At 28.0% G+C, this 25,195-nt stretch overlaps 6 protein-coding genes across 6 annotated transcripts; 4 read left to right on the forward strand and 2 right to left on the reverse strand.

The window, feature by feature from the left end:
• Window positions 1–1,013: 1,013 nt before the first annotated feature.
• Bma-mrpl-39 (Uncharacterized protein) lies at window positions 1,014–3,602 on the forward strand (the record flags this gene model as incomplete). The annotated part of the gene is made up of 9 exons (XM_043076312.1): window positions 1,014–1,080; window positions 1,343–1,443; window positions 1,670–1,760; window positions 2,014–2,162; window positions 2,330–2,423; window positions 2,547–2,611; window positions 2,854–2,969; window positions 3,063–3,213; window positions 3,456–3,602. 9 exons carry the CDS (start codon window positions 1,014–1,016, stop codon window positions 3,600–3,602), a joined length of 981 nt encoding a protein of 326 aa, XP_042932246.1.
• Window positions 3,603–5,735: 2,133 nt separating this feature from the next.
• Bma-shp-1 (Major microfilarial sheath protein precursor, putative) lies at window positions 5,736–6,386 on the reverse strand (the record flags this gene model as incomplete). The annotated part of the gene is made up of 4 exons (XM_043076313.1): window positions 5,736–5,986; window positions 6,065–6,109; window positions 6,155–6,184; window positions 6,215–6,386. 4 exons carry the CDS (start codon window positions 6,384–6,386, stop codon window positions 5,736–5,738), a joined length of 498 nt encoding a protein of 165 aa, XP_042932247.1.
• Window positions 6,387–9,425: 3,039 nt separating this feature from the next.
• Bma-cox-6A (Cytochrome c oxidase subunit VIa family protein) lies at window positions 9,426–10,156 on the reverse strand (the record flags this gene model as incomplete). Its single annotated transcript, XM_001896445.1, has 3 exons — window positions 9,426–9,527; window positions 9,618–9,805; window positions 10,036–10,156. 3 exons carry the CDS (start codon window positions 10,154–10,156, stop codon window positions 9,426–9,428), a joined length of 411 nt encoding a protein of 136 aa, XP_001896480.1.
• Window positions 10,157–14,797: 4,641 nt separating this feature from the next.
• Bm6055 (Endonuclease/Exonuclease/phosphatase family protein) lies at window positions 14,798–19,532 on the forward strand (the record flags this gene model as incomplete). The annotated part of the gene is made up of 11 exons (XM_001902272.2): window positions 14,798–14,835; window positions 15,200–15,308; window positions 15,518–15,594; window positions 15,742–15,843; window positions 16,159–16,240; window positions 16,488–16,608; window positions 16,966–17,051; window positions 17,321–17,444; window positions 18,449–18,570; window positions 18,896–19,078; window positions 19,401–19,532. The coding sequence occupies 11 exons, from the start codon at window positions 14,798–14,800 to the stop codon at window positions 19,530–19,532; spliced, it is 1,176 nt and encodes a 391-aa protein (XP_001902307.2).
• Window positions 19,533–21,164: 1,632 nt separating this feature from the next.
• Window positions 21,165–23,080, forward strand: Bma-mrpl-22 (RE06857p, putative; the record flags this gene model as incomplete). The annotated part of the gene is made up of 5 exons (XM_001902271.2): window positions 21,165–21,359; window positions 21,543–21,671; window positions 21,976–22,152; window positions 22,325–22,518; window positions 22,963–23,080. The coding sequence occupies 5 exons, from the start codon at window positions 21,165–21,167 to the stop codon at window positions 23,078–23,080; spliced, it is 813 nt and encodes a 270-aa protein (XP_001902306.2).
• A 494-nt stretch (window positions 23,081–23,574) lies between these two features.
• On the forward strand, window positions 23,575–24,543 carry Bm7017 (zgc:101038 protein, putative; the record flags this gene model as incomplete). Its single annotated transcript, XM_043076314.1, has 3 exons — window positions 23,575–23,686; window positions 24,028–24,227; window positions 24,376–24,543. The coding sequence occupies 3 exons, from the start codon at window positions 23,575–23,577 to the stop codon at window positions 24,541–24,543; spliced, it is 480 nt and encodes a 159-aa protein (XP_042932248.1).
• Window positions 24,544–25,195: the final 652 nt, after the last annotated feature.

The raw sequence follows: 25,195 nt of genomic DNA on the forward strand, positions 1-25,195 counted from the left end.
TTTAAACGTCGTAAAAATTATACTATTTTAAAGAAGCAAATAGTGTTCCACTCTATAAAACATACATTCTTCTCTAACACAGTTAATCAAACAACAGTTCTGTGCAGTTCGGACTTTAATATTAATAATCTTTTGTTAACAAATTGCGAAGACTAATAATGAATGTTTTTAATGATGTGTCACCTTATTGATGTTCTGGTAGTAAATAAATGAAAAGACAGTCAATCTTTCCTAACCGTCAAAATATCTATGTAAAACTCACTACAACCAAAATGACAAAACAAAATTTTGGAAACAGAGAAGTAAGCAACAAAAAAATGAATTAAGTGTGCTATGTCATGCATACAACAATATAACAGTTTAATTATTTGTAAAAAAATTTTTAAAATAGATATCTGTCCAACAGTTTTAATAGCGCTTGATGCATTCAAGTACGTGAAACACACGTAAATGCTTATGGCTTAGTACTGTTAATAAATCTAAGTAAGAAAATAAATCACTCACGCACGTCAGTTACACTTAATAAATTCATAATAAAAATGGCCGATGTCCGGGAATTACCTGTTGGAGTGACTCCGTCCACTTTGTAACTAATTAATTGTTTCACATTGTTGTACTATGTCTAATTTGATGCATTTAGTTATTTTGTGATTCTTTGATTCGATGTCCTTTACAGTTATATTGAATAGAATTAGATTACGTTGACAGTGTCCAAAACCAAGTTATAAATATCAAAAAAAAAAAGCACCTAATTTAATTTAGTATGTGAAGATTGTTGCAATTAACTTTATGAAATAACAGAATTTGATTATGTTAACAGAATCAGATTATATTGAAGGCATTTAGCTAATTTTTAATTAGACGAAGTTTAATCTGATGTATATTTCCTTATATCAAGCTTAAAATCTACTTTTATTATTGTTATCATTAATAAATATTACAGCTGCTTTTCTCATGGAATTATGACTGATCATTGTTGCGATCGTTTAAATTAGCCATAATAAATTTGGGTCATGTTGGGTTTTTTAATGGAAAAAACAATTTGCTGTTCAGTACAAAGTGTGAATGTTTTAAAAAAAGGTAAGATTCTATAAATCTTTGGACAATATTAATGAAATTTTTCACGAAATGTAATTGTTAGAAAAATCATCAGTTTCTGGCAGATGTTCATTAAAGTGTTTATTAAGAAACTAATGAATAATATCTATTGTTTGTAAGAAGAGAAAATTTTTGAGAATTAATTGATGGAAATTTAATAATAATCACTCTAGCATTTTTAATTTTCTCATATTTCTTCCAAAAATTCATTCTTTTCTTTGCTTTAGTTTATAATATTCTTCAGGATGTCGTGCGCTCCACAGCTTTGATCGACAACGACGTTTGGAACTATTTTGTAATGAACAACAGCGGCAAGCTGCGATTCATGATAAAAAAGTTGAAAAGGTCTGTTTTAAGAAATGAAATTCAGAGTAAGCTTTGTGTTAAGTCAAGCTCATAAATACCATTCCTTCTAGGTAGACTTAGTCTGATCCAATTATAATGTTATATGTTTAAAATATAAAAGCGCTATGCAAAAATTTATTTGATCGTTCAGTGTAGGAACGCTTAATATGTCGCTCAAAATAAAACATTAATTTTCCATGTAAAATTAATGCATTGGAATTCCTAGGTGTTTTGGACAATTGAAAATGAAGCTGGTAATGATCCCGTCAAAGTTCTGATGAATCAAAATATTTCAACCTTTCATGATTGTATGAAGCGTATGTTTAGTTAATGTTTATAGAGATTTGTCCAAAGACTTTAAGTTGCAGTTCAAATTTAGTTTAAATTTTATTTTCAAGGTCATTGTTTCAAAGTTTATTGTTATTCCATTCGATTACATTGCATTGCATATGTACATCAACTCTTTCATTAATATTCGAAAAACGGCTACGGCTAGAAATTCATCCTCGTTGATCCTAGTTGTTTTATTCTATTGTTTATTATTGTCTCTGTTGGAAATGTTAAATTCAGATATTTCACGGTTAAAAGCTGACCGCATGGCATTAGCATATGCAAATGGTTCTTACAAGTCAGTATTGGAGAAGTTATCGGGTGATGGAAGGATGATGCCATTAGGTTATAATTGCCAAAATAAAAACCACGCCAATGCTGTTAATATGGTTGTAAATTTGTTCTTATTCATTTATTTGTTATTAATATCTTTTTTTTTCTAATTTGTTTAGTATTTCTGTCGTTATTCTTTTTATTTTTAGATAAGAAGGGATTAAATAGTGGATGAAATTATCTTTTTTCTGAAAGGTATTAATTTTGGAAAATATTTTTGCAGGCTTACTGGCGGTCATGTGCATTTTTGTTAGGTGCTGTTGTTGATCAAGCATTTGCCGTTGATGTGCAGCTAGTTGGTCCTTCGAAAGTGGATTGTAAGTTGTAATTTCGTTCACATCGTTATGATTTTAGACATGATCGATAGCTCATTTCGATGTGAATATATCGGTTATAATTTGATTTTGTCTGTTCTTTGTTATAAAACTAATATTATTTAGATCATTCGGGTAGGTTTGAATATATTGCGAAAATAAAAGATCTGCATGATTGGGCACCAAATTCGGTAAGTGTAGAATTTCTCTCTTTATATGCAAGAAATTAAATAAAAGAATTCTTTTCAGTAAGATTACAATTTTCATAAAATAAATCTACATTTGACAAGACTACTTTATTCTTATCTTCCCTAAATTTACTTATAATCAAGACAGTTCTCTATTCGTACCACTGTAGCAAGAAACACCCATTCATTATATTCCTTTGTTGTATTTCATTTTTTATTCCTTAATATTTCACACGAATTTATAGGAAAATTTATTTGCGCTGACTGAAAAAGTCGTTGGAGAGTATATCACAAAAGCTTTGGTTATCGAACCATTATTTGTATCATTAGAATTTGCATTGGATTTATTTGATTCAAATATGTATGCATATTTTTATTTATTTAATTTGCAGTCATCCTAGTTTCAGTATTATTTGTTATTCGTTTATTAAATAATCAATTTGCGAGTTTGTAGTTCTAAACAAGAACTTCTGCATGAAATAAAACAAGAAACCGATAATGGTGAGCAAGGAGTAATTATCTATCGAATGGGTGATTTTGTCGATATAACTTATGGACCTTTGATTCCATGTACCAGCCACATTGATAAATTTGCTGTGACTAAAGTAGTTATTTATTTTATTTTTTATTTTTTTTTTTTCAAACATTTTTGACGAGTTCAGCTGAACAACGATAGTAGGTGTACGACGATTTTAATTAATCATACCTTGTTGTTTATTACCTTAACTTTCATAAACATTGTGCTAATCCTATTGAAATTGATAAAAGAATTTCGGACTTACCGTGTATGAGATAGGGCGACAGAATATAAAGATATTTAAGTACCTTTGTAATTAATAGCTTTCAGGTGGAGCACGAAAATTCTGAATATCGTTTCATTGGTGTGTCAATACCGAAAGAATTGAAATGTTCATCATATTCATGGGATATAATTTGTAATGCTTCAGTTATGCCTCCTGTTAAGCAGCAAAAGTTACTTAGGGCTTCTGTGTAAAGTTTACTATTACATAGTCTGTGGTTCCAGGTTTCTTTTTTCTTTTTCACTGTAAAATACTATGCATAGTTAAAATACTAATTGCAATCCGACCTGTTCAAGCTTGGAGTCTGATTTTCTTGACTTCCATTCATATTATAGTATCATTTTTACAATTAAAACGATTATTGCGTACGATCATTGTTAAAGCATTGCAGTGGAATTAAGTACGAATATATAATTATGGTATCTTATTTTGTACACTTGATTCAACTTGTTCTTTAGTGTCTTTCTTTGTTTTTTTGTAATATGTAATATTTGCAGAAAGTTTTGAATATTTTATACACTGTTAATCAACACAGCTATTCCTATGTAAACATATCTTTTTAGTTTACATTTTTAAATTTCTTTTTTTATACTTTACACTCTGTCTCCCTATCGCTATTGCAATTCATATTTCAAAGGGTGTTTTTTTTTTTTCTTTTTTTATAATTCATGAAATTTCAAATTTATCGGATCTTGTTTATTTCATGATGCTATCAAACATACTTATTTTGCGGACAATTAAACTGTTATACTGTTGTATGCATGACATAGCACACTTAATTCATTTTTTTGTTGCTTACTTCTCTGTTTCCAAAATTTTGTTTTGTCATTTTGGTTGCAGTGAGTTTTACATAGATATTTTGACGGTTAGGAAAGATTGACTGTCTTTTCATTTATTTACTACTAGAACATCAGTAAGGTGACACATCATTAAAAACATTCATTATTAGTCTTCGCAATTTGTTAACAAAAGATTATTAATGTTAAAGTCCGAACTGCACAGAACTGTTGTTTGATTAACTGTGTTAGAAAAGAATGTATGTTTTATAGAGTGGAACACTATTTGCTTCTTTAAAATAGTATAATTTTTACGACGTTTAAAAGTAGCAAACTTTTCACGTATAATAATGGTTGCTTATTAGGTGGAAAATATTTCACGTTATTGGCACACTTATTAGTTTATTTGGTATCAGTAATGGGATGAAAGTACAACAGCTGATAGCAATTTAAAATTGTAAAGCTGAGAAAGTATGTAGCAAAGCATTATTTTCTAATAGTTTGAGTGAATTTAAGTCAATTTAATGGATTGAGTCCGGAAATCAGGAAGAATGCAGAGTGTTTCGGTTGAAATCCGGTATGCTTTGGATCGTGGTATATAGACGTGATAGAGTTAACCACGCTTGTTTGCTTCAGACTTGATGAGTTTACGTTTCAACTGAGCTTACGTTTATGTTCCACAAATGTTCGATTTGAACTTCCGCTTGATTTGAAATAAAACAAATATCTTTGCAACATTTTTCATTTAATAACCTTTGGAAGAATGTTTTATACTTTTCTTTCTCTTTGTTTTTTTAAGGAAAGGAATGTGAACTGTACTCTAAACGTTGGTTTTCACTTCTGAACGAGGGACATTTATGTTTTAGTTTCAATTTTTCAAATGACTGAAGTTCAGAAAAAAAAAAAAAAAAAGGAAACTTGAAGCAAATAGAGAGCAAATAATTTGGATACGTATTAATAGTTCAGACTAAGTTTCAGTTTACGATTTAAATTAATTGTTAAGAACTCTATTTACTAAATCTCTGGAGTTGGTGAGAAATAGAGAAATCTTTTTAATGTCAAATCTTATAAATAACAAAAACTGTTTGTAAAGAAGTTGAAAAAATTAAGTTAGATGTGATTACTGTTGTATTTCAATCAAAATGGTTTAATGAATTTTATTCACAATTCGAACTTTCAATTTTTCCACGGAAAATAATTAATGCACAGAAACTGTATAATAAGCATTTCACAATGGCGCTTCTTTTGATGAAACTTTTGCGCCACTTCTAGGATAGTTTAATAATCTAAGATAAATCTAATATTATACTTTATGAGCAAAATTTGTTTCCAATTATCTTTGCTGACTTCAGATCAAAACATTAATCGTAATGAAATTGAATTTTCAATCTCACAAATTTATTTTGTTAAAACTGTCTTTTGCTATATGTTTGCAAGAAATTTACTAAGTCTTTTACTGAGGAATAATAATGAAATAGAAAATTGTTTTTTTTTTTTTTTTTTTTTTTTTTTTTTTGTTTTAGCTATGGTTGAATGAAGTGCTCATAGTTCTCATTGACATGGTTGACATATCTGACATGGAGGAGGTATGTAACATGGACACAAACGACAACCTCCTGGTGTCACATGCGGAGGTGTCGTTGGTTTTGGAGTTAGCGGTGGTCCAGGAGTCCATCCTGGTGTCTGCGTGGGTGGTAACGTCCAAATCGGTGGTGTTGGCGTTTGTTGTGTTACCGTTGGCATACAATCTGCACCGCCACAATTTATATTTATTATGCACCCAGCACACTTTTTATCATCAGCTGAAATTAGTTGAATGATGACTGAAGACTGTAAGAAGTAAGCATTGTGGATACAAATGTGTAATCATAATTAGTTACCTTGTGGTTCGATGTATTGCGGTTGCATACCTTGCGGTTGCATACCTTGTGGTCGCATGCCTTGTGGTGGCATGCCTTGTGGTTGCATACCTTGTGGTTGCATACCTTGTGGTTGCATACCTTGTGGTTGCATACCTTGTGGCAGCATACCTTGCGGTTGCATAATCTGCGGTCCCATTCGTAGTAATTTTATACTTTTCCGTTGCATTTCTTGTGGTTGCACATCCTGATAATGTTCTTCTTGCGGACCATAATGTCCCAAATGCACTGCATTTGCTACCGATAAAAGCATGCAAAATGAAGGAATAAGCTTACAACACATAACTGAAATCATCATAATATTGAGAATCAAAAAAAAAAAAAAAAAGTTTTTTAAACTCCAAATTGAATTGAAGATGAAAATTTATTAAAAACACAGCTTTAAAAGTGTGCCGAAAATTCTAAATTACAAAAATAGATTACCTCAAATTATTATCAATTTATTTTTATATTTATCAAACATAAATATTTGAAAAAAAAAAAAAAAAAAAATCCCCAAAGTTAATTCCCTCTCTCAAAAGAAAAAAGTGCTATTCCTATTAAATTAAATGTGATGAAAAATAATGGATCATTCATTACTGAATGATTTCTTCCATTGATACGCTTAATTGGTGACTATCAAACCATATTCTTCTGCTATTCTACTTAGCATGCTCTAAGTAGACCGAATTTTATATTTGATTTGTGAAAAAATGCGCCAACATTTTTTATTAAAATAACGTAACATTTGAAAAATATTTGTTCGAAATTTTTTACCTTGATCAAAGTTTGTTAGCATTCTCATTATAACTTTGTTTCATTTCTTTTGCATTATTTTAACAAATAATCGAGGTAGGTTTTTTTTTTTTTTTTGATAAGATTTGTAAAGGAAAAGATACATTTGGTAAGTTCAGTAAAAGATTTATGATTTAGTAAAAATTGTAATCGAATTTTATTAGAAATATGTATGGTTGAAATATATGTACATGCATGCTAAATTCATAAATTTCATATGTAATTAATTATAATTTTTTTTTTTTCAAAAAATTTTTTAGTCCAAAATTTAAAAAGCAATCAAATTTATGTAAATCATAAATTGGTAAATATTAGTTTGACAATGTATATCAACAGATGAATAGCATGATATACAATTGTTTCGAAATTGAAAATTCTTCTTTATATCCGATTTTTTCTTTTTTTTTTTTTTTTGTTTTTTTAAATCTGTTGAATGCTAATTAATGTATTCTTAATATTGCGAATAAAAGTTTGATTAATGAACAGGTATTTGAAATTAATAATAATAATAATACCTGAAATACTGATTCAATATTTAAGGATAATTTGCTTGTATTGTTGATAAATTTGATAAAAACTGATGATTGCTATTAATTTATATTTGTTTTTTCCTATTTTTTTTTAAAGGAGTAGAAAATATCGATTGTTTTGAAATGTGTTAAATTATCATTTGTTTAAACTGAATCATATTAACTACATTGCAATATTCCTTCGAACTATAAAACTTGAGTTATCAGATTTGTTCAGTTATTATTTCAAAAACAATTAAAAAATTATCCACAATTTTGTTCAATAAATTTTTGAAAGAAAGAATGAAAAGAATATATTTATATATGAGTTCCTTTGAAAATTAATAACTACGCTAAGGAATTAATGTGCTATTTAAATAACGAACAAATTGGATTAATGTAGAAAGATAGAAAAATTAGAAAAAAAAAAAAAAAAAAAAATCATTTACTGATTTTTTAATATTTAAAATAAAAATTATTATATACTGCAAATAAGAGTGTAATATTTGAAACAATTTTTTTTTTTTTGATAATTCCTTTATAATGAATTTTTATCATTTTCCATTCCAGTATTTTTCCTGCAAATCCTTACGTCTTTTAATGATTTATTTCAAATGTAGTAAAAGACATATTAATAATAGTGAATTCCACTTCTTCTATTAGCTAATTTTATATTTCGATATAATTCATTGATAACGTTTGCTAATCAAATACGTTATCTTTTTTGACAAGTAATGGCTACTTTAATAATAAAAACTATGATTCTACTACTTTTGTAATTTACAGACAGATTTGCCTGACCTAGTTAGGCGTATGAAAAAAGCTTCCGTATTCACCATGATAGTCATTTTTGAATTAAAATGATAGAAATGATAGTGTCATTGATCCTTTCTGTATAATCATACATGTGTGTATTATTGAATTTGTAATTACATCAAATTTCAATAATAACTGCTTCACGAGTACTTGTTAAATTTATTATAATAATGTAGCTTTGGACTAAATTTATAAAATGTTTCAGTCATACTTGATGCTTTTCTAAGATTTTACAAGAACAATTATAGATAAATGTGAATTGCTAGGATTCTGAATGTGATTTTTTTACTTGAATTCATTGTACCCTACCATACAGTATACTCGGAAGTACTTAATGAGCAAACTTTAGGTTACAAGCAGCCGAAAACTGAAATGTTGTAACACAAGAATGTTACAATTCGAGCATGAAACCCATGAAATATAAATATCTTATGCAACTGACAAGGATCTTACTTTTGAATGAACACTACCACAAGTTATTTAGAGATAACGAATGCATGACATTCCAAGCATTGCGTTACTTCTTTTAAAAAAAAAAGAAGCTTTCGCATCGAATAATTCTAAAATCAGCCATTCGTTGTAAACCAATCTAGTGTGTGAGGCAATAAACTTTGTTCGCTGCACATTTATTACACTTCGATATAAAATCCTAATTAATAGCACTAGAAACCTTCATTAAAAAGGTCCTTTATGGACGTGCTTCCATATTTGCGTGACATACAAATGAACTATCAAACGCTAGATTTCCACTAAGAAACTAAAAGATGTTATGAAAAGAATTACTGAAGAATAATGACCGTTAAAATGATATTTGGGAAATTATGAGTCGTGGAAGTGATTTTCGCATTCAGTTTAAATTTATTTTTCCTGATCTTTTCATATCATAAAAAAAATCATAAAATATGAAATGCATCGAAAAAGAGTATCAGCAAAAATATTCCAACCTTGGAATTCATTCTTTCTATTTATTCTTCACAGTGTACTCAATAGGCTTTATGTCTATAACGTATGTATAAGGCTCAGCCTCTCAGATGTATAGCAAAGATAAACTATCTGACTTTCAAAAGAATAAAATAACTCAGTACTCTTTCTGCAGTAATCGACAGTAAAAAAGTGTGAATATTTTCGATTATACATTAGTAAATCCTCAGATGTATAATAAATATAAAACAGTTGATAGAAATGAAATAAAATCACAGAGCACTTCCAAATAACTGACAAAATCAGTGGTGTTTTTCTTGTTTCTTTTCGAAACCAACGCCTGGCACGTAATTTCTTTCTGGATTGTGGAACAGTGAGTGATTACCATCACCCCATGGAAGCGGCTAAAAAACCGATGACAAAAAAATTTTAACTAGTATTTTTATGTAACAGAATTTTTAAAAGGTAAAATATTCACTTCAAATTCAACTAACCTTATTGCGAACAGTGAGATACGGATAGTGAACATATTTGTCTTGATCGAAATGTTCCTCCATCTGATGTCCCAAATAAGTTACATAAAAAAGGATCGCGAGTACCACTGGTGAACCATACATTACTACGCTATTATAAAATTTGTCGTATTTGAAACGATCACGATCATCTGCTTCTTCATCATAGTCTACAACATAAATTTTCCATGAATTATACTAAAAGTGCATTTCTCTTGGCCGCAATACTTTTTAATGAGTATTTTACACATGCAAAAAAAAAAGAAATATTTGATGAAGAAATACGGTAGCCAAATGAAATATGAATTACATGTAAATGATTTGAATCATTTTATAATTTTGTCTGAAAAATTCAAGGTCACTCAAGGCAAACGTAGACGCAACAAAACTATTAACTAACTTGTTGCAGGATGAGTATTTTGTATTTGACTTCCACTAAAAGCTTTCGTCATTTGCTTTAGCTGCGTTCGAGATAACTGCGTTCGTGTAATGGAAAGCAAATGATGTAGCAGCGGTGACATTGAAAATATACTGAAAATAAATATTTAAAGTATATTAAGCATAAAATATTTTAACTGTCAGTGTAACGGATAATGTGAAAAAAAAAAAAAAAAAAAGGTAAAGTAAACAAAATGATTGTTTACAAAATCACAACATGCAGCATGCGTGCTGAAACCAAAATATACAATACACACACAACCAGAAACAAAACGTTAAATTACATACATTCAGCAACAGTCAGCTATCTTAGTTATCTCAACCTGGAGTCATAGCCGTGAAATACCATACAGTTTTATGGATTAATGATGTCTTGTGAAATAATAGTATCTCTTCCTCTTGAACTAGGCGTTTTTTGTTGTTGTTGTAAGTTTTGGCTTAAGCGTCATTCACGAATTTTGTTAGAATTTTCATGTAATTAATTCATGTTTATCAATGCTATTTCTTACTATTTGCTCAATCATTTTTTTTTACTTTAATTACTTTGCATAAATCTAGGCTTTCTTATAATACCGCTGTAGGCTCTACTCTATTAAAACTCTACTGTGTTAAAGATCTCAAAAAAATAATAATAATAATAATAATTAAACAAATAAGAAAAGAAAGAACGACAATAATAATTTCTTTGTTGTGAGATGTAAATTTTCCCTTTTCATTCTCTGTATCTTTTAAATCTTTAATTGAAATGTATTTTTGGAAAATTTCAGTGTTCTTTAATTATCATTTTTAAAAGTGAAAATTGTATGGTATAAAGATTTAATAGCACTGATGATTTTCATTGTTTCATGTACTTATTAAATTTAAATTTATTTGGGTGATTTATCATTAAGATGTACTGAGTGAGTGTGTTTTAGAGATGCGAAAAATTAAATAAAGGTGTTGCAATTAATCTTGATTAGAGGTGTTGCAACTAATCTCAACTATAGATGTTGTAATTAATCTTCAGTAATGATTAAATTAATGCAATTAATCTTTAGTAATGATTCATTTTTCATTGTTATCAATAATAACAAATTCAAGTTTATATAATTTCTTTTGTTATCATTAATATATTTTGAAGATTATTTGCTCATAGTTACTCATTTACATGCCTTAGAATTATTTACTCATTTATTTCATATATTTTAGTTACTTACGTTCCTTCATCTAATTACTCGGGGGGGAGGGGGGGGATTTAGGTATTAATTCACATAAACTTTTGCAAATTTTATTCTTTTTTCTTGGTTTACAAAAAGAACGAAAACCTTTTGTGCAGTACTGAAGTGCTTGTACTTTTTATCACGAATATTCGATTAAATGATTTCTGATCATTTTCATACATCATGATTCATTTAAGCAATTACAATTATTTTATTTTTTTTTTTTTTTATGTGTGTTGAACACTATCATTCTTGTTTTTTTTTTTTTTTTTTATTGAAAGATAATTTTTTGTCCTTCATTTTTTTTTTTCAGAAAAATGTCCGAGAAAAAAAACTCCGCAGAAGACGAACAAGTTCATTTGAGGAACATGTAATAGTAATCAGAAATTATCACATCATGTTTCTTTTTTATGTAAAAAATTTTTTGACGATAAAATTGATAGATTTTATGTGAATTTTTTTTTTTTTTTTTTACTAAAAATTATCGGAAGGAAAAAAAAATTTTTTTTTCACAAATTTTTTAAATTTTTTATAAACTCTGTGGATCACCAATAAGTTCATTTCAGAAACATGCACTAATAACCAGAAATTATTACGGTGAGTTTTTGATATTTTTGAAAGAAAAAAAAAAAAAAAACGATTTTTTTTTTCACATTGAAATTAATTGAATATCTTTCCAATAATAATATGAATTTTTAATTTTTTTTTTTATCCTAAAAGATGCATTAGCGTTTAAAAAAAAAAAAAAAAAGGAAACACTTATGGGATTTGCTTCTCAATCATAATCTGAAAATTCTGAAATTTTGCCTAAAACTTTCTACGATTCATTTTATAATGCTGGTAATATCATTTACTTATAATTATGCACTACTATGTTATTATTACTATATATATTATTATCACTCATTAATTATCAATTATTAGTTACTAACTATTTGTTAATTATCAACTAATTATTAATTACTATTATCATTATCTTTGTTATTATTTTTTCAAGTGGACATAGATAACATGATGACATATTTTTCGGTTACAAATTATTTTGAAAAAATACAGTTCTTCCATAAATGCTTTTTTTCTTTGTCTTTTTTTTTTCTTACTATCCTAATTGATTCATTTATTCATATTTTAAAATCTAATTATGCAAATTAAATCAGAAAAGATAGAAGATATTGCTGAATCGATTTTTCTAATTAATCATTAAACCTCTTCTTCTCTTAGGATGATGTATTTTTAATGATATGTGATTCAGACTTCTCAGCGGTGTAACTGATTATCTTAACAATGCTTAACATTTCTTTGTTTTTTATCAATAGATTTTTTCCTCCTAAAATTCCCTCTCAAAGTTTCTTACAATGATCTATGCAAACCAGAATTTCTCGTTTTAAATTTGATTAAACCAGAATAAAAAAAATAAAAATAAGGGTTGAAAAGTCTATTTATTCACATTCAGTATAAATTTCAAGTGAAGATTGTGATTGCAGAATCATTCATTATTGAAGTCATATTATCAGTTATTTATCCAGAATTGGCATATTTTCCCTAATGTTTTCTTTACCTTCCGTTTTAGACTTGTAAATCGTATTATGTTCGACTTTTTTTTTCTACAAACAAATTTTTTAGTTGAAAAACGACATCAAAGCACGATTGAAAATATCAAAATCAGCTTTAGTTGAAGCAAATTGACATTTAACAATGTCCGTAACATTCACATTGTTCGAATACATTCGAAAATTTAGTTTAATGATCAGGTATATGTGTTTATAATAGGGACTAATCTTTAATTTAAATTTTTGACATTTGATTTTTTCTTTTTTTTTTTTTTGATTGAATACTGTATATGATTTACGATTTGGATTATGAAAATGTTTTCTAAAGTTGAAACAATCTGCTATCGAAATAGTATGGGAGTTATATGGGATTACTTTATTTTCATATAAAAATTATTAATTTCAAATTTTCTTATACAATAATTTTTTTTTTTTTTCGCTGAAATTTGAGATGGAAATTCTTATAGCCAAATGATAAGAATAGTGGTAGACAATAGTAGTGGTAGTGAGTTAAGCGAAGAATAAGGTGAAGATGAAGTCAAGTGAAGTCAAACAGATGAAGAACGAAGTAATAATAAAAAGCGATATATAAGTGATGAAAATGAAGCGCAACAAATTATTTATCAATGAAATTAAAAATGCGCAAATGCTTCGTTCAACTTCTGTCTTTTTCTTGTTTTATTATTGTTTCATTCCCAGTAATAGCGTTAAAAATATTTACAGTGTTTACTTCTGGAATTGTTTTCAAAAAAATTTTCAACTATAACCTATGCTAGTAGTAATATTAGCAGTAATAGAAAGAATTAATTACGGATGATTAACTAACTAACTAGCAAACTACATCAATAGAATATATCATCGTGATCAAAGTTTACCAAATTTGATCACTATGATTTGAGCACTGTGAAATTTGTAAATCTTTTACAGTAAACTGTGCTGAAATTTCAGTTATTAAAGCAACAGAAGTTTATAAAAATATAGTGCAAAGTAGTTGTTTTACAATGAAAGACTTGCACTTTACTGCAACATGATAAAACCGAAGCGCAGAAGTGCAGAAAAGATGTGAGATCATTCAGTTGCTGAAAAATTTGACGAAAAGGTTTATTTGATTTTAGTTATTCATCTTTTTTTTTTTTTTAGATTAAGTTTTCCTCATTTTATTCAAAAATTTTTGTAAATAATTTTATAAACAAATTAATCAATAATATTTACATCATAAATACTTTATATGGCAAATACATAATTATTGTCCAAATTTTGCTGAAATTAAGGTTTTCTTTGGAAAAAGAATCATATGTTGGAAGTTAATTGAATACGGCAATTTCTATAGTTTGTAAGAGAATAAAGGTGTTAGGAGAATGTGGAGTATTTTATAGATGATATGAAAGGCTTAAATTAAGAGTTAGAGTTTAAATTAAGATTATAAAAATTATGGAAATAATCATTCTTAATGCTTACAGGAACGTGGTTGGAATTGGATTGATATTATTAAACATATTTCAGAAATGTGGAATAATGATCGATTTTGTAACATTTTCGTGTTGCTAATGCTGGATTAATTTTATTTTTTTATATTGATAAAGAATAAATTTTAATGTTTTCATTTGTTTGATTTTTTTTTTTTCACATCGATTGGCTTTTTTGCCAGCATTATTATTATCAGTGATTGCGAAGATGTTTAAATCAGTACTGATAAATAAAGAAAAAAGTCGAATACTGCTATTTTATCACTGATGATCGATCATCAGTAGTCATTTTTAATTACATTTTCTACCTTTAATTTCAGTGCAGATAATACAACCTAGTAGTATTTATTTCAAAAATCAAGATTCTAAAATGGATAACAATAATTATTTTATGAATTTTTTGTACAATTTTTGATGTTTTAGTTGCAAAGAAAAATTTTTTCTGAAATTGTATTTCAGTAAAATTTCAATTCATTGGGCGAAATTCCTTACAATATTGCCCTGAAAATATGCCACTGATATTGCGCGTTGTTAGCTTAAATTGCTGGTATTTAATCCTTTTTTTTTTTTTAAAAAAAAAAGAAAAAAAGACATAGAAAAGCTTTGTAAATAAAATTAGAAGATTAATTGAATTTCTCTACAATCAATAAAGTATTATCATCCCTTTAACAATAAAATTTATAACTTCCTACATGCATAAAACATGTTTTCATAGATTCTTCAAGCCTGCTAAAAATTAGCTCTGCTGTATATATAATTTTAATTTTCGTAGTTTGTTTTTTTTTTCAACAGTAAAATGAGCTGATGTTTACTTTTTCTTCTATTTTTATTAGATTATTGAATTTATGTATGCATTTTTGATAATTAATTGCATAATTTTCTTTTCCATACTGAATAGGTATACCTTTCAGGGCTTTACCTTTACCATGGCCATTTAGAAGCAGTGATCATGCTCTTCGAATAAAGAAGATTGGTGAAGCTTTGCTACAAAATGAGTATGATATTGTAGCTTTAGAAGAAGTATGTTTTTATGTTCTGGGAAATTTTCTAAAATTTTTGATTTTTCTATGCTGAGAAATATTTTTTTTTTTTGTGTGTGAAAATTGTCATACTTTTGCAAAATTTTTCATGAAGAATATTTTTAGCAATGCAATAATATGTTGAATTTCTTTTTTTTCTCAAAATCATAATTGTTTAAAATCTGGAAGAATCCAGTTTTATTTTTTCAGGTTTGGGGAGAAGGTGATTTTCTTCGTTTACAAAAAGCATTGAAAGATGTATATGCTTACAGCTATTACTTTCATAGGTATTATTTTTTTTTTCTATTTGAAATTAAAAATTAGTTAATGTTTCAAAATGATTGCATTTGTTTTATTTATATTTACACTTTTCCTCGACCTTTATACTTTTACATTTAGCAACAAATCTTAACCCATTTCATTGTTCATTACAGTGGATTCACTGGAAGTGGCATTTGTGTTTTCAGTCGACATCCAATTGTTTCAACTTTAATGCATCGTTTCACTCTTAATGGGTTTGCTCATCATATACACAGGTAATTGAAGTTTGTAATATTTTCATCGAAGTTGTTGAGTTGTTTAATTAATGAAACTTTTTCTTATAACACTGATACTATTACCACTGCAGATTAAAAAAAATTCCAGTAACTGTCTTAGTTAATTTGGAACTTTTCATGCATATGCTTTTGATCTCGCCGTTAACATTTATTTGTCGTAATGAGTGTAGCAATCAATTAGGAAGCTTTTGCAAATCCTAAATTTACTGAAAATATTGTAATTTCTATGCATCCGAGTGTTCTAATAAGATATTTTCAAAGTTCGTGGAATAATTAAAATGTTTTTCATTTCAGAGGTGATTGGTTTGGTGGAAAAGGTGTGGGCTTAGTGGAAATTGAAATTGAACAATACCGTATCAATTTTTATGCTGCTCATGTAAATTTTTCGAACATATTCTTGCATATTAATACTCTGTTGAAATTTTCATAGCAAAAACAGGGATAAGTTTGCAAAAGATCAAGGCAATCATAGTTCCTCTCTTTTTGCATTCGTTATTGTGTACTTTTCAGATCTGAACTATTTATTTCATAAATTCTTTCTAGTCTTTTATAGTAGTAGATCAACATCTAGTTTTTTAGATGAATTAAATCAAATGATTTTTTTTGAAAATTTACATTTATAGCTTCACGCGGAATACGATCCTAACAAAGACCTCTATTTGCCTCATCGCCTTGCACAAGCTTTTGAACTAGCTCAGTTTGTCAAACATACAAGTTATTCTGCTGATGCCTTAATTCTTGCTGGTTTGTTTTCTCAGTTTATCTTGAACACTTCCTAACTATTCACTGATGATCAGTGAAATTTTTAATAAACAACTGATGATCAGTTGTTTATTTAAAAAAGTTAGCAAAATACTTAGTTTAACTAAAAAACTGGTTAGCGGAACAGTTATCCTGTGACAGCCAATATCTTATATTATTTCTTCATTGATTGTGTCCTGCCGTTGTGTTTTACATATAACGGATGAGATTTTCAATCCTAATTTGATGAAAATCACATCTCACACTCTACTGATTTCCTAAAAGTGGAAATTTTGAAATCTAATATTTGCCAAGTCAGAATAATTGTTCCTTTTTTGATTGATGTGCATTATATTTCAGGTGACTTTAACATTGAACCTGATAACCTTGCTTATCAATTAATTATGAAAAACGCAAACTTGAGAGATGCTTGGATTCAAAAACCGGTTACATATCATCATTTCATTTTAGGATAGAAGTCACTGGATCGAACTTATTTGAACAAAGTCTTGAAGTATTGAAATATCCGGTCTGAAAATAATATAGTTGTTTTCATTGGAGATCAAAATTGATAAATTATTAAGAATAGGCAGAAATTGAATCTATATTTGAGAGAAAGAATAAAATGTTAATATTCATATCTAGCTTTAGTTCCCTTGTGTTTTTTGTTTAAAAAAAAAAGAAGGTTCTAGAAATTTATTCCTTACTGTTTCAGAATAGCTGTGATGATTGTGGTGCGACTTTCGGAAGGCTTGATAATTGTTATACACCTCAACGGCTCAAAAATAAAAAATGTTACGGAAAACGTTTGGATTATATTATGTATAGAAGTGGAAAAAGTAAGTTTGCATAATTGCACATATTTGTGTTAAGATATTAGATTAGAGGACTTTTGCTTGGCACTTAATGCAAATTTAACTTCAGTTTATGTGTGCTATTCCATTTTGCTATTTGATACTAAAGCACATTCTTAAAAAAACATGATTTATGTGTTCATAATTGTACGCTCTTTTGTGGCTTTGTATTTTTTTTTTTCTAATTTAATTATGCTTTCAGTATTTATTTTAGACAATAGGAATGGATTTAAACGAAAAGCAAAGTTAAGCGTTCAATTATTAAAAAAGAAAAAAAAAAAAAACAGAAACATTTCTTTATCACATTTGGACATTCGATAAAAAATGAATTAATTGCACAAGATGATGTGATAGAAACTCTAAAGCATTTATCAAAGTTAAACTTACACTTCAAAAATGATTATGGTTATTGTTTAGTGATTTCGTGCAACTAAAGCATTCAGAATTCTACGGAACTATTAGTTCTGAGAAGTATGCTCAGTAAATTGTTATGAAAATCAAAAGTTGCATTAGTATTAGTTATCAAAAAAAGTTTGGTTCTTTTTCCAACAACACCGCATTGCATATATCATATAACCGGTACTTTAGATATTGAATGAATTACTACTCTATGAATTTTGACTTTTTCATCATATTTATCTAATTTTTCGTCAACCGTCTATTTTAGAATATGTCAACAGAAATAATTTCTAGTAATAACTAGTAAGATGTTTAGAAATCTCCTGGCGTTCATAAAGTATCAAAGTGTTCGGTTGTTTGTCAAACCGCTATCACTGTCTGAAACTGCAGTCAAACCGCTGTCACATTTGTCCAACACATCTTATTATTTCATTCATATGCTGAAGTTGTTGCTAATCTTACTAATTTTTGATTTATGTGATTCTAAGAAAAAGGAAATTAGAGAAAACATATTTTTATCAATAGTTTTTATAATTTAATAAAAGTTTGTCAAATTGAAAAATTCATGTATTAGCATGCATATTATTTAGGTAAAATAGAATTGAAGCTATGTGAAATAAGAATGAATCGTATCCACGATCAGAAATCAATCAACTACAGCGATCATGTTGGAATTTATGCTGAATTTTCTGTATCAGATCAATACGACGAGGTATATATCACTATTTTTGTTTTTTTTTTTTTTTATTTGTTGAGGAAATAATATGAAACTAAATGCGTTATGATTTAACGTTTAGAGAAATCTTATTCGTACTAATATTTTTGTAAAGATTCTAATTTGCCGTACAAAACTCTGGAACGTATGAAATATAGTCTAACTTTTTGCATTTTTTTAAGCCCAAAAAATTTTTCTTTCTTTTTTATTACTCTAAATTAAGTAGATGGTGATAAAATCAATTTTTAGTTTCAAAATAATTCTAAAATTCAGGCATTCAAATTTGATATATAAAATATCTGCTGACTTTTGTTTATTACAGATTACTAAAAGCCTATCATTAACTCCAGCAAATTTGCTAAAAAAAGTTATCGAAACTCAGCAAGAAGGAATAACTCGTGTCAGTCGAGATCGGTTTATTTTTCTTGCCTTAGTTGTTATTCTTGTTGGACTTATTTTGGCTACTTTTTCTGCTGAGCAGCATATTCCTGTTGTTAAAACATTGGTTAGTTGTTGAATGTATTTCTTTTTTGCATATTTCATTTGAATTCATTATTGCAAAAATTTTCAATAGAAATATTTTTTTTTCAATTATTGTCTTTTACATTATACTGACTCTTCGAATTAAAAGTAAGTTTGCTTCAAAATTCATAAGTGGAACTATAAGAGAATTGTAACAAAGAGAAACAGATCGAAGTATATTTTCTAGGAAACTTCAAATACTGCTGAACTTTCATTTATAAATTTGTGAGATTCATTTTTTCGAGTGTTATTATGTGCTGTTGCATTAGCAAACAGATAAGCTTTCATTTAAATTTATATTCCAGGCATTAACACTTCGATTTGTTCTCACATTATTGATAGGATTTTGTTTGTGGCATGGTTTAATTGGCCTAACATTGGAGTACAAAGCATTGAAAGCATCGAAAGCATCAGTATCTATGTTACTGAATGAATAGATAAATGTTTTTATTTTTTCTTATATTGGAAATACTTTTACTCTAATTTATCATACTTTTTATTTGAAAATCTTTTGTTACTTTTGTTCTAATTTATCATACTTTTTATTTAAAAATTCTTTGCTTTTTTAAGTCTATATTGGCTTGATTTTGGCTATTTAGGCACATGTGATTTTTTACGTAAAACTAAATTTTCATAAATTTTAGTTGCAATATCACGTGATATGTATATGGGATATAAAGTAAGTCATGTAAACACTCATTATTATTTCATTTCGTTTCATTTTTATACTTGTACTGTCATATTCTGTCACTGCCGGTTATTTGGTAAAGTTGTTTTTAGTTTTTATTTTAATATCCATTGTTATCATTGAATAGTTTCAATAGTAAAAAGTAAAAAGATTTGATTTCATAGTGATAGATGGAAATTTTTATACTTTTACATTCCACCATTTCAATTATAATTATGGATTTTTGGTATTTCATTGTTATAGTTACAGTTACATCGTTTAGTTCTTGTTCTATTGTCAAACCAATGTTTAGCTTCTCCGTTACTAGGTGCAAATTTCAAGAAAATATCTTTCAAATTGCCAATCTTCGACTGTGTATAATTTCAAAAGCAGTCCTTAATTTTTTATATTGATGTATCTGTAGACGTTATAACTATCATTAATGTTATATTTGTGAAAAATGAACTAGTTTGGAATACTTTAATATTGTTTTACATTCCAATATTTTGTAATATATCTTCTTCTATGTGCAGTAATAGACAAAACATCCAACTAAGGATTTCAAATAATGTAAAATTATCCAAATTCGATTAGGTATAGATATTTTCTGTTTTGCAACCTCTAGCATTATAACATTTGCTAGTATAAATAATCTGTATGCAAATTACTTACTATCAGTTTGTAATTTAGAAAAAAAAAATGATTGGAAAATTGGAAAAAAGATGAAAATTAGGCAAACTGTTTTCAAATTAGCAATACATTCAATTGTAATAATTATTTAGTTTGAATATAACTTGGATAAATTATGATGACGTATTTGTAATGATATCATGTTGTTTGTCGATTAATTAAAAGATATTTGCAAATACGGATGTAATTCATTTCTGTTTAATTTAAATGGTAATAAAGTGGTATTTACCTGTTGCATAAATTGTTTTCATTTCTTCAAAGATGGAAGAAAAGAAAGGTTTTTATTAGCCAAAATATTTGTTAATATTGTAAATAATTTCAGTTATTATCAATATAACTTCAATAAGGAATGTTATCACCATGTTTATTACAAAAATTTTCTTTTCTTTTTATTACTTATTATAATGTTTGCTAAAAATTTTAATAGATTTCGTCATTTTTTGTTTTTTGAAGTGTTTTTACTGTAACATATGATAAAATTGATATTTCGAGATTGAATTTAAGTAAAATAGAAGATGAACAAAATTGATATATAATTACGTTTCAGTAATGTCAAATGCGTTGAAACTTAAGAAAATAATTGATTAATTTGTATTTAATTTAAAGTTTATAATAAATTGAGATATTGCATGCATTTGGATTGATTTCGGTTTCCGGAGGCTTATCACGTATTTGCTAAGTGATCCGGCAGAGATTCAATTCTTAGTAAAAGATGCTAAAACGATTAGGATTTTTATGCATGAAAATGCATTCCAATTTGGAATGTTCATTACAACCATCAATTTCGTTGTTGCAAATTTCTCAAAGGTATCGTGGAACGTTGTATCCTGGTACCAATATTTCGGTTGAAGAAGCTTGGAAACGACGAATACAACTTCGACAACCAAAACTACAATGTGATGAAGAGGTAAAAACATCTTTTGGAATATGATTAGTAAATATTTGATAAAAATAATTATTTGAAGAAAAATGTGAGGTAGCTTTTTTTTTTTTTTTTTTTTCTAAAATGGAAGCTTTAAAAATATTTAAAATTTGGATCATCATAGGAATTTTTCGAAAATTTAACTAATTATCTGTGAGATGCTTATAGGTACAACCAAAATTGTATTATGCACCTGAGTGGGATTTGGAGAAAAGACATGATGGTGAAGAAGGTGAAGCACATCCTATGATTGGTCAAGATGTAATGACCCCTGAAAAATGGAACTACTATAATAAAGTTGGACTTCATTTTTTTTTTTCAAATTATCTTACTTATATTATTGCAAGAATTTATACACAAGAATTCATTTGTTCTACAATTCTGCACCTTGTATTTGTTATTCTGGGATTCCGGAAAATATTACTTTTCCAGGAATCTGATAAGATTTTTAAATTTCATACTTTTTCTTCTTTGAATGCATTTGTTAAATTTCTTATATCAGTACATTAAAATGGAACTACTATAATAAAAAAATTTTTTTTTCGCTTATTTCACATTTTAAAACAATCTGTGTAATATTTAAAAAAGATTGCTTTTTCAGGTTGTTTGGCCACCAAATTATGTTAGTCCTGAAACCGGTTTGCCACTTCTGCGGCAAGTTTACTACTGTCGTGAATCAGTTCATTGTAGTCCCAAAAGAATGTTTATGGCTTGTCATTTAGTTTGGCGTTTGAATGTTGATGAAGCATTGGAGCAGTTAAAATTACAGCGTAAAAAGGTTTTGAATTTCTTCAAAATTCACTGTGCAGTTTTTGTTTCAGTTTTTAACCATTTCAGTGTTTAACTGTCAAATTTATCCATCAATCAGAATATTTCTTTTAAGAAGTTTTAATATTATTTGTGAAGTTAAAATTTTTAAATTTCGCTCAGTTTCATTCATTTTGTTTCAGGCATGCATGATTTTAAGGCAAGTTCTTACTGAAGCAAAAAAGAAGGCATCGGAAGAATTTCACGTTGAATTTCCATCAGATATGCATGTTGCGGAAGCATTCCCAGTTCAATGTCAAATTGTCAAAGGTTATAGACGCCATGCACGTGAACGTATCACTGTCACGAGATATCGATATATCAATATTTTCGTAAGGTCAGGTTTTTTTTTTTTTTTTCCGCACTGTATTTTATGAAAAACTCACGTAATATATTTATTTACGGACTGAAAAAAAGGAATATTCACAATATTATATCTATTTTCTAATAGCTGATTATTTAGCAGGTTTATAATTCCTTAGCTATAGTCGGTTGTAGTATTTTATGGACTTTATCATTCTTTGACCAAACAAGAGATTCTTTTCTACATTTTATAAACATATTTCATGTTATATAAAATTTAAATCTTTTATTGAATACTTTCTTGTATTCCAACTAAATTTTATGGTGTTGTAAAGTAGGAAAAAATTGTAATGTGTGTTAAGAATCACAGCTTATGATATGATTGGAAGTATGTTATCCAACTCAATGAATTAGAAATGGTTTTTCGGTTCTTTCTTTTTCTTAATATATAAATTAATGACAGGTGATGTATTTATAGACTCGAGGAAGGTGATGGACCACCAATGACAAAGAGATGGGAGCCGAAGAACGGTTGGGATAAAATGAAGGATTATTATAAATATTTGAGAGGACGCTGCATAGAATATAGCATTTAATAGTTTTCATTTCTTTTGCCATATTTTATGGACGAATGAGAAAAGACATTTTGTAAAAGTCATTTCTATCCTGCTTGCCTTTGGCCTGTAGATAATCTAAATTATAAGATCGAAAGGCTGTTGATTGAAAAATGTTATATTTGTTAATCAAATTGCTCTTTATCATGTTTGAAGTTCTATGTTGTGACTTTTCTTTTTGTGATTTGATAAATTTTCGAGAGACTTATTGTTGTCAAAATTCAAAGTTTGTGTTAACTTTTTTATTTCTGGATTTTGCATAGTAATAACGCATAAAGAGATGGTTGATATCAAAGGAAAGGATTGATAGGGACTTTATTTCTCCATATCTATTTATTTTCATTAAAAAATATTTATTGTTGTATTTTTAAAGTAAAGATGTTCGTTTTATAGTAATTTAGACAAGTTCAAAAACTGAAAAATGAATAATTTCAGATCATTTCAGAATAGTACTTGGAGTTGATAAGGAGTCAAAAATGGTAGATGGAATTGTTGAAGAGCAAGAAATAGATGACATAGATATAGTTGAGACGAGTATTAGCTTAGAAAAAGAAGCAAATGAAAGGAAACGACGGCTTAGAGAAATGCGTGAACGAATGCAACAAGGAGGCAAGTTTTCGGCTTATTCTAGAACATTGAAAACAGTGGAGGCTATTTGCGTGAGGTTTATTGATGTACAAATTATTCACGTGAGGATTATTGATAACAATGGAGATTTTTTACCTTAGATTTTTATGTTTCCTCATTTTATATGCACTAAGTAAATATACATTAGATTGAATCAATGATTAACTGTTAAAGAATAAGACTACAGAATTTATTTCTCTTCTGTAGCTTTATTCTTTAACATGATTATAAGGGAATTCAAGTTCTCTAACTAGTAAAAGACGATCAGTTATATTGTGATCATTTTCTGTGCGAGATTTCAGGTGATGGATCAGAGTCTGGACTATCAGATAAATCGTTAAAGCTTACATTTCGAAGTTATGAGCCACAAAGTAATTTGGGTGATAAACGTGATGATGTGGATTTATTTGCTGTCGAGAAGGAGATTGCTGATCAGTTAGCAGATACCCAAGATACTAGAGCTGTGGAACAAATTGATATTACGACGTTGGCACCACGAAAGGTACATCTATTTCTTTTTTTTTCTCAAACAGAACATACTTTTTTGTTTTTGCATGCAAAGATTTATGTTAAGAGATGAAATTGTATCTAAGTTACATAATGCACAACGTGCAAATTTTGTAATCTAATTAACAGTTTTTCATTAATAGATTGACTGGGATCTGAAACGTGATATTGCGGAAAAATTGGAAAAATTAGAAAGACGAACAGAACGTGCGATGGCCCAGTTAATTCGTGAACGGCTGAAAGCTGGTAAGACCGAATTAGTTGATGCTGTTAATTCGGGTGCTTACAGTGAATTGCAACCTGATGACTGAAGAATATCTGTCTCAGTTTCTACCTAAGTACAAATGAATGTTACTTCTTGATAACAGTTTCAACTTTTTCTTCTCAATTTGTGAAAGATTTATAAGGGAAGTCATTCGTGATGATTGTCGTTTTATTTATAATCATTCTCTTCATTGCTTTGTTAGATGCGAAACTATTTGTTTCCTTTTTTTTTCTTCTGGATGCAATTGTAAGCGTTTCGTGAAATGTTGTTTTGATAATAGCCAGTTATTTCGTTCGGTTTTGCATACTTCAATTTGCGAAAAATATCCAAATTTTATTTCCGTTTTTTTTTTGAGCAAAGCTTTGAAATGAAAGTACTTTTAGTTGTAAAAGAATGAGTTATGAAGAATTTGAAAGAAGCAACAATAAATGACAATTCACTCTTTTACATGAAGTTTTTTGAATTTCGAATCAGATCTAATACTTTCATTTCTTCCTTATCAATTATTGGAACAGACTGATAGATAGAAATCCTTCGATTACATCGATATTAAATACACAATTCAATTCTTTAACACGTAAAATTTTATCACTAAATAAAAGCAACTATTTTTGGCACTATAATTTCCATCTCAGGCTGCTATTACGGTTACTATTGTCAAAAGAAGTTGTCATCTATACTAATCATTTAGCAAACTA

Source organism: Brugia malayi, assembly GCF_000002995.4.
Source record: "Brugia malayi strain FR3 genome assembly, contig: Bm_v4_Chr1_scaffold_001, whole genome shotgun sequence".
Lineage (NCBI taxonomy): Eukaryota > Metazoa > Nematoda > Chromadorea > Rhabditida > Onchocercidae > Brugia > Brugia malayi.